Genomic DNA, 9,419 nt, shown 5'->3' with positions numbered 1-9,419 from the left:
ATAGTGTGTGTGTGAGAGAGGGGGGGGGGGGAGTGTGGCTGCTACGGGAGAGAGGAAAAGTATCAGAATATCATTCTCGCCCCCCCCACCCCCACCCAAGAACAACTATACTTTCCCAGGACAAAGTTTCTGCTGTGTTTCAATGTTTGTCCCTGTGTGGGGAGAGAGAAGGGGAGAGAGAGAAGGGGAGGAGTGGGTGCTATGGGGGACTGTTATGCTCCTATGTGCATCTATCTGTAATACAGAGTGAAGTAACAAGAGCAATGGATATTGTAGTGTGTTTGTACTTGTATGAAGTACAAAGAGAGCGACAGTGATTGGGTTAGTGTGGGGCAAGTTAGGGAGAAAGGAAGTGTGTATGTGCATGCAAAAGAGGAAGAGTGAGATAGTGTGTTGAGATGTACTGAGGCATTCTCACTCTGTAACTGCACTCAACCCCTGGGTCCAATTGGTCAAATACTACCAGTGTAACACTACCTATGAGATTATGTAAACTCAAGCAATTGGTCACCTTTAGTTTATTGAGCTCATTATTACTATTGAGTGTTGAGGATATCATCAAAGCTCAGGATGAAAAAAGGTGATTAAAGGTTTTTTCAAGTTTGAATTTTTAAAATGGACCCAAACATAGCACAAATTGTATATAACAATATTCATCAAAAGAACCAAAATGCATGTGTACATTCAATTTCATTAACATGATGAGCCCAGAAGCAGAGAAAACCATTTAAGCAGCCGTTTAGACCTTGTCCCCACCCCACTACAGACCCCCAAAGCTTTGTAGTGTTAACATCAACAGAAAAGCAGGGCAGGCAGGAAACTTTATATACACACACACACACACACACACACACACACACACACACACCACAGAATGACGACAAACATATTCAAGCCTGTTGAGCCCTCCTAATCATGCTCAGCTGTCCACCAGTCCTGGTCCTGTGGAGCAGACGGCCCTCTACCTCCCTCCACAGGAGAGAAGAGGAACTACATGCTGCCTCCTTCGCCTTCACTAAGCATTCCAGTTCAGACGGCGCCATCTCTCAGCTCACGCTTTTTTGCAGCTATTCAAAATCATAGATTCAAGTACAATCAAAACATTACAAACTTAAACTTCCATTCACTCAGGAGCTGGGCAACATTTCAAAGCCATTTAAATGAAAAAGCAATCATATGACACAATAACATTAAATCTAATTAATTGTTAATCAGCACAAAAAGCTTTAAAGGTGCCAATAATTTCTTAATTGTCCAGGAAACACAAATAAATAAGAAGGTCTTCTTTATGTTACAATATAAAACACTTGCCACAGCTTGCCATTTAATGTCCCCCTGAGCAAAAGACATAGAGGGGAGGGTGTCTCAGTCAGTGGGCTCCTCCCCTCTCCCCTCACCTCACCGCTGGGTCACAAAACCAGACAGATGAGGCTCATTCCTGGTGTGTTATCTAGTCATCAAGTTAGCTTCCACGTCTTCACATGTGATCCATCAGAGGAGATGAAGGAGAGGGGGACATCACGTGTCTTCACGCTCCTACTCTTCGTCGGCATTCTTCAGCATGAGGATGGAGTTGTAGATCTTCAGGGCGGGGCCTAGTTTGATTGACAGGATCTTGACGATGTCTGATTGGGTGAGAAGCAGGAAGGCCTCGCCGTCTATCTGCTGCGAGGACAGAGGGACGAGGGTTCAGTTCCCCCGTGTTGCGCGTTCCTACCCGCGTGTGTGTGTGTGTGTGTGTGTGTGTGCACGTGAAGGGAGGAGTATGCAGGACTCAGGGTTTGTGATTGTAGTTCTTACCTCTGTCCTGAAGGTGGCAGCATGCTCTTTGCAGCCCGGGAGTCCTCTGACAAAACTGGCCACCTGACCCAAGAGAAATAACAGTGGACATGTATGTGCGTACCCACAAACACACACTAACACACACTAACACAGGCACGGACAGCATTATGACATTGACTCATGTGGAAATGATGTTGGGGCATGTAGAGGAACTCTGTGTTGCTGTGTGTATGGCTGACCTCCTCTGCACTCCAGGTGGACACTCTCTTGGCGGTGAGTCCCAGAACCTCGGGGAGCAGCTGGCAGTGCTTGTCCCAGCACAGCGCCACCCTGTGGGGGGGAGAGGAGGAGACGCCCGGGGAGAACACCGACTCATGGAGGGCCTGCTGGAGAGAGGGGGAGTCTGGAGGGAAGGGGAGGGAAATTGAGGAAATGAAGACACGAAAGGGTCCGACAGTGAAGCGGCTGATCATGTGACACACGCGCAGGAAAAGCGCCAGCTACCTTTCCCGTCTCCGCTCTCTTGTTTGACTAAGTGCAGCTTCAGATACTTGGGGACCGGAGCAGACCTGTTGGGAAACAAACACAAAGCCACGTTAATAAATGCACTGCACACACGCAAACATGAGAACCCGTCCTCCACACAAACGCTGGTCCATCTCAGCGGCACACGCTGGATGAGCTGAATGAGAGTAGGTTGGCCAGAGTGATTTACTTCTTGGTCTTGGCTCCATTGTGGCTGTGATCACTGGCTCCCCCCGGTGGCTCAGACTGGCTGCTGCGCCCAGAACGCTCTCCCTCCACCGACAGCCTCCTAGCAACACAGCACAGCTCATTAGCATGCAAACCGGTTCAGACTCAAACACACTCACCGAATTGCTGAGTGCCTGGTAGACTCACAAGTCAGCCTCTTATCGCTTTGCTCAGCTAGAGAGGACTTTCATTCAGGTTTTGTCACTTAAAGTGGGTGGAAACAATTTGAAAGAAAAAAAACTGCACTGCAGAACCAATACAAGAGTTTAAAAAAAACTGAATTGCAGAATCAATCCAAAGTCTTTAAGGGGTAGCTTTGTTCAGGTTTGAACCAATCCAAACCAGTAAGCGAAGCTTTGTTCTCGGCCATTCTCGTCAGCGTTCTAGTAACTATTACAATGTACAGTAGTAGAGGTCGACCGATAGTGGGTTTTTAAAGGGCGGTTTTAAAGGGTGGTATAATAACGATAGTTTGGAGCAGGAAAAAAACGATAGATGATTAATCAGCCGATAGCAAAACATTAGTTAATTAATACAATTATATAATACCTATATAAATAAATCAGGATCATCAAACTCAACTAGGCTAAAAAGTAAAGAGTAATGAAAACGCAGAGGGATCAGGGCTGTGTTTCCCAGAGGCATCGTAGCGCAACGTTCATCGTAAGCTACGGTGTTCATCGTAGCGCTACGATGCCTCTGAGAAACGCAGCCCAGGCCTACCTGTCATGTTTCTTGCCTCAGGTGTTAAAGCCTCTACTACCTACCTAGGCCTACATGTCCGACAGTGCATAACATATTTCCTTCACTATTCATTTCCTCTATGAATGATTGTTTTCCACTGAGGAGAATCTCTAATGCTGGGCTCACACTACTGGATCTATGGGATGATTTATCCCCGGTCACCCCTCCCGACAATCGGAGGAGAAATCTGGTCTGGAACGTTGGTCGGTACCGATGTTCGGCCCAGATGATCTTGTAATGTGACGGGTTTACAGATCCAATCTCAAACCTCCCGATCGGCTCGCAGACCCATCGGGGCCGCCCAGGGAATATCAAACATGTTTGATATTTAAGATTATTACATCACTACTTTACAAGTGAGACGGCGAGACCAGTGGTTTGTTGCTCCCTCAGACACAATATCCTGTAGTGTGTGATGAGCCGTTATTTTCAAATCTTGACATGTGTGCATGTTTGAGATTCACGAGAAGAACATCTGTTAAGATTCTCCTATGCGTGATGCAACCTGATTTAAAAATCTCTTAGGATTTTAAATATCCTGTAGTGTGAGCCTGGCATAAGAATGCCTCACACCCAAGAGTAAAAATCCCCCCTTCTCTTTATTTATGTCTTCAATCAAGTTCAAATGAAGTAGCCTACTCCTTTTCATCAGTTGCTGGGTGGCTGTGGTCCATTAAAAATGAATATAAAAAATTTAATGGAACATCCTTGAGGGTGATTTGGTGGATTAGGCCTACATCGTTTGAATATGGTCTATTTACTATTTAGTTTTAAAAACATCCTATCGGCGCCGATTAATCGACAAGACCGATTAATCGGTCGACCTCTACGATGCAGAAATCTCCAGACGTTCAGAAGGCGGAGATCTCCGGTTGTCTGGTGTGGGGAGACTAGGCGCCGTGGTATGAAAGCAGGTGAACGCTGGACTCACTTGTTCGGCGGCGAGTCGTCAGCTTGTTCGGGCTGCTCTGGCGTGGTAGGGGTGTGGGTCGGCGTGTGCGTCTGGAGGTCTGGCCGTCGCCCGCGGGGATGAGGCCCACTTAGGGCGAGCGGTCGCTCTCCGCTCAGCCGGTCCGGGACCAGCCCCTCCTTGTTCAAGTTCATCTCTGAATACGGACAGCTGATCTGCCTGAACACACCCACACGCAGCACATGAGACACGCATTAACATTGTGACTGACAGTGGGAGAAAGATAGTGAGGGAGTGTGTGTTTGTGTTACTAACTTGTAGTGGGTTCACAGTGAGCAAGTGTGTGTGTAGCTGAAGTGTGGTGGGTTCATAGTGAGCAAGTGTGTGAGTGTTGCGTGTAGTGGGTTCATAGTTCGTGAGCAAGTGTGTCTGTGTGTGTTACTAATGTGTAGCGGGTTTATAATTAGTGAGCAAGTGTGTTTTACTAACATGTGAGCGAGTATGTGTGTGTTACTAAAGTGTGAGCATGTGTATGTGTGTGTGTTACTAATGTGTGGACGAGTGTGTGTGTTACTAACGTGAGCAAGTGTGTGTTACTAACATGTGAGCGTGTGTGTGTTACTAACGTGTAGTGGGTCCCATAGCGGGGTCCTTTGATGTGGCCAACGCCATTGCATCCTGGGGTTGGACAGCCCTGGCCTGGGAGCAGCACCACATCAGTGGAGCCTGCAACACACATCACAGAGTGAAGACACACACAGATACACACATTCACACAAACACACAGAACATGGAAGCTGGCTATGCAGACTAGTCATTCCATTTGGCTCCATTTTCACTTCGGGTTCCAATAGACCTTTCCGACCTGTCAATCATGCGGAGAATAATAACCAATAAGGTTGCTTAATTTCTTAAGACCACGCCTCTGATGTCCCGCAAATAAAGCTTGTCCCGCGTAGTGTTCATTGATAAGACATTAGTTTGAAGAAAATGGTTTTTAAAACATACAGAAAACCGGCCTCCAGGCTGTTGTACTATAATGTCATAAGAAAACAAGCTGTACGATACTCCACACCTCCCTCCACACATCAGTTTTGACACAAAAAGCTACAAAGATAGTAACGTTAGGTGCTTGATGTACAGTAGCTAATTAGCCCGTAGATAGTAGTTAACAGATCATTCTCACAGGCTTATTTTCTAAGAATGGATGCCACTAACTTACTCACGCTGCTTTACATGTGCAGTAAAACTCCACAATATTGTCCTGATCAGTATGTTGTCACCTGCTCCGTTCGAAATCCAAATCTCATGGATATATCCTTGTGTAAAATAGTTCAGGCCTTTCTGTAGAACTCTCTTAGACAAAGTAGCGGCATTTGACTAATAACATACAGCAATATTGTCAGGAATCCATGAGGGAATCATCAGATACTGTATGTGCTGTTCATTAGACATTTTATTAACTTAGCTTGTGGGGCATAGCAACAGTAACTACGAGGGGCGGAATTTCCAGCCTGAATAGGAAAGGTCTATTTCTGAGGAAGTGACACCAGAGACCAGTCTTGAGTATTGAGCAGGATGTATGTGTCTGTTCTGTGTCTGTATGTGTGTGTGTGTGTGTGTGTGTGTCTGCTCTGTGTCTGCGTGTGTGTGTGTGTGTGTCTGTGTCTCACCATTGGGGTGTTGCAGCGGGTGTCCGGTCTTCTGACACCATCCCACAGGATGAATATCTGGACAGTCAGCGTCCAGCCAGTAGTCGTACTCTTTGCTCCAGCCATCGAAATGGATCTACAGACCAGGGGGGAGGGGCCAAAACACAGCATGAGACTCACATAGGACACACCCATACACACACCTCCTGAGTGTTCAGACAACCTACTCCCAACATCTCAGCTGTATACTGGGAGAGTTACACACACACACACACAAATGCGCACATACACACACGCTGGCTGCTCCAGTGTGTACCTTCAGCCGATATTCCTCGGTGTCAGCGATGGTTGCTACACGGATCAGCATGGGGTTCCTCTTGTCCACCACCTCCAGCCTGACCCCCACCTGGAAGCCATGAGGGGGCCTCTACAAGACACAACACAGCCAGAGTCACAATGTGTGTGTGTGTGTGAGTGTGTGTGTGTGTGTGTGTGTGTGTGTGTGTGTGCGCATGCGTGGGAGAACCTGAAATGACATGCGTGTGTGTGTGTGTGTGTATCTCACCTGTTTGAAAGCGCGTGCGGGGGCAGCTTGTGTTCCTGTCTCTTCCAGGTATTTAAGCCAGGAGAAGCTCTTGGGGTGTTTATACTCTGAGGAGAGACATTAACACACAGCTGGTCAGCAAACACCTCTCAACCTGCCACGGCCTCAACTTCCTCTGGACAAAAAAAAACATTTGACATCTATGGTAATTGGTTCCTACTTGTAGAGACTTAATTGTAGACCCAAACAATGTGTGTGAGTGTGTGTGTGTGTGTGTGTGTGTGTGTGTGTGTGTGTGTGTGTTACCAGCCGGGGTGGTGAGGGTCATCTCAGCCTCCTCACAGTATCCCACCGGGTGTATGTAAGGACTGCTGGCATCACACCTGAACACAAACAACAACAGATAATTGGTGAGGGAAAGCGTACCAGAAGCACTGGTTCACACACCAGCTCACACACACACACACACACACACACACACACACACACACACACACACACACACACACCAGGTCACACCAGGTCACACCAGGTCACTCCCACACACACACACAAACGCACACATGCTCACACAAGGTCACTCCCACCCACCCACCCACACACACACGCACGCTCACAACAGCTCACTCCTACACACACACTCTCGCGCGTCTCTCACCAGTAGTCGTAGGTGTCGTCCCAGTTATCAAAATGTATGAGCAGTCTGTTGTCAACGGCAGCGGCGATGGTTGCTACGCAGATCAAAGACGGATTCTTCCTATCAACTGCCTCCAGCTTCATCCCCGCACGGAACCCAGATGGAGTCACCGACTAAACACACACACACATGCGCACACACACACATACACACACAGAAACACCGTTTATGAATAAGGTATTGACACTTACATACAACGGATGCGGTTAAAGTCACATACACACACAGGCAGAGGAAATGGTAATGGTAAATGGACTACAGGGGTTTTCCTGCCTCAGAATGGGTCTTTAGGGGCGCCCCGGCTGGGCTGGGGCGCTTACCATGTAAAGGCTAGTCCTTTCTGCAGCGCCATGGGTTTGAATCCGGCCCATGCCCTTTGCTGCATGTCTCCCCCCCTCTCTCTCCCCCACCTTTCCTGTCTGTCACCTACGCTGTCCTATCCCAATAAAGCAGAAATGCCCTAAAAAATATCTTTAAAAAAATAAAAGAATGGGTCTTTGGGGGGTGATGCGCACACAATTTTTTATATTCTTCGCTGTCTGACTGAGCTCACTTTTCATAGTCGCGGGAAATCTCCCGACATGACACAAAATGGATATGAAGCCAAAATGTTTAAGATACTAATAACCTGTCTATTAATTATTTCAATTACTAGTGGTCAAAACCATGGACAAAGCAAGAAAGAGGGATTGGCCGCACTTGGAACAAACTATCAAACACATATGGAGAGGATTTGAATTGCTATTTTTATTCTAAATTTTTAGCACTTTTAGTGATTTTCCTTTGGCTCTGGCTAAAATCTCTTTGGGGGGCGCCAAAAAATCCTCTATGCAGGAAAAACCCTGTACTACACTTATACACTTTTATCCAAAGCTTTACAATGAAGGCCTCTCATTGCCCCATTCACACACACATACACACACCAATGGCGGCAGCTGCCATGCAGGGTGCTAGCCTGCTCATTGGGAGCAATTTGGGGTTCAGTGTCTTCAACATGTCATCAGAAGGAGCCGGGATTCGAACCGCCGACCCTATTATCATTGGACGACCGCTCTACCTCCTGAGCTACAGACGCCCAAGGAACACAGGATGAGGTGAATGTCACATACACACACAGGTAGAGGAACACAGGGCAGACTCACAGTGTTGAGGCTCTTGAAGAGGTGCTTAGGGGCCAGTTGGCCCCTACAGTTCTTCACATACATGCTCCAGTTAAACTCCCCATCCTTACAACCTACAACACACACACACACACGCAAACACACACATACATAAGGTTAAGGGTCCACAAGGTTCTCACACTGGGTGAATAGATGGCCTACCAATCCTATGAACAGAACAAATTACCTAACTGTGTGTGTGTGTGTGTGTGTATGTGTATGTGTATGTGTGTGTGTGTGTGTGTGTGTGTGTGTGTGTGTGTGTGTGTGTGTGTGTGTGTACCCTTTGGCAGCAGCAGCTTGTGTCCCATCTTCTCACACCAACCAGCAGGCTTTACGTCCCACGAGTCAGCATTTACCCAGAAATCATAGCACTCAGGGTAGCCGTCAAAGTGGAGCCTTATCCTGTAACCCTGGATCTGAGAGACGAGAGGGAGGGAGAGAGAAAGAGAGGGACGGAGAGAGAGAGAAAGAGGGAGAGAGAGGGACAAAGAGAGAGAAAGAGGAAGAGAGAGGGACAAAGAGAAAGAGGGAGAGAGCGGGAGGGAGAGAGAGAGGGAAGGAGGCAGAGAAAGAGAGAGAGGGAGAGACAAGAGTGAGTAGAAGGCAACAAGTTAAAGGCACCAGTAGAGAGAAGAAATGGTGTTCCAAACCTACCCGACGCATGAACATGAACACACACACACACACACACACACACACACACACACCTACCTCGGCGACACTGAGCACACAGAAGAGGGAGGGGTGGCAGGGGTCCAGTCCTTCCAGCTTCATCCCCACTTTAAAGAGATTCCTGCTCTGGGGGAACGACTGGTGCTGCAGGACACACACACACACACACACACACACGCTTGTTAGAGAGACTGTGCGTGTCAGGAACTGCGCATGTAATGTTGTAAGAAGGGCTGTGTCAGTGTGTATACAGTAATCTGGGCACGCATATAAACGTGCGTCTCACCTCCTTGAACAGTTTGATGGGGGCGGCCATAGCTCTCTCCTCTTCCAGGTAGGCGGGCCAGCTCCACGCTCGCTTCTTATTGGGAGGGGCGGTCACTGGGGGTGGGACAGCCACGAAATAAACAAAAGTAGCCGGCTTAGAACTGGCCCAAATGATGGCTTGTGGAAACTAACTGCTGCCGAGACTTAAAGACGGGGTCTTTAGCCTCTGTAATAT

The 9,419-nt window shown here is 47.7% G+C and overlaps 1 protein-coding gene across 2 annotated transcripts in view; it reads right to left on the bottom strand.

Annotated features, from left to right (window-relative positions):
* Positions 1-682: 682 nt before the first annotated feature.
* Positions 683-9,419, bottom strand: part of l3mbtl1b (L3MBTL histone methyl-lysine binding protein 1b) — a 12,581-nt gene continuing 3,844 nt past the window's right edge. Inside the window, exons 7-22 of one of the 2 annotated variants that reach the window (XM_084442639.1) lie at positions 9,204-9,298; positions 8,957-9,061; positions 8,526-8,661; positions 8,225-8,316; positions 7,044-7,195; positions 6,692-6,768; positions 6,407-6,492; positions 6,158-6,268; positions 5,863-5,977; positions 4,816-4,915; positions 4,211-4,408; positions 2,498-2,596; positions 2,287-2,351; positions 2,022-2,185; positions 1,801-1,863; positions 683-1,665 (exon numbers count right to left, since the gene is read on the bottom strand). In XM_084442639.1, coding sequence (XP_084298765.1) covers positions 1,537-1,665; positions 1,801-1,863; positions 2,022-2,185; positions 2,287-2,351; positions 2,498-2,596; positions 4,211-4,408; positions 4,816-4,915; positions 5,863-5,977; positions 6,158-6,268; positions 6,407-6,492; positions 6,692-6,768; positions 7,044-7,195; positions 8,225-8,316; positions 8,526-8,661; positions 8,957-9,061; positions 9,204-9,298 — 1,787 coding nt within the window. In that variant the 3' untranslated portion in view covers positions 683-1,536. The remainder of the gene's footprint in view (positions 1,666-1,800; positions 1,864-2,021; positions 2,186-2,286; positions 2,352-2,497; positions 2,597-4,210; positions 4,409-4,815; positions 4,916-5,862; positions 5,978-6,157; positions 6,269-6,406; positions 6,493-6,691; positions 6,769-7,043; positions 7,196-8,224; positions 8,317-8,525; positions 8,662-8,956; positions 9,062-9,203; positions 9,299-9,419) is intronic. The other variant, XM_084442638.1, reaches the window with a different exon arrangement.

This window comes from Borostomias antarcticus (assembly GCF_949987555.1).
Source record: "Borostomias antarcticus genome assembly, chromosome: 8".
Taxonomy (NCBI): domain Eukaryota; kingdom Metazoa; phylum Chordata; class Actinopteri; order Stomiiformes; family Stomiidae; genus Borostomias; species Borostomias antarcticus.
The sequence above is the reverse complement of the archived record's forward strand: the minus strand, read 5'-3'. Positions and strand labels throughout refer to the sequence as shown.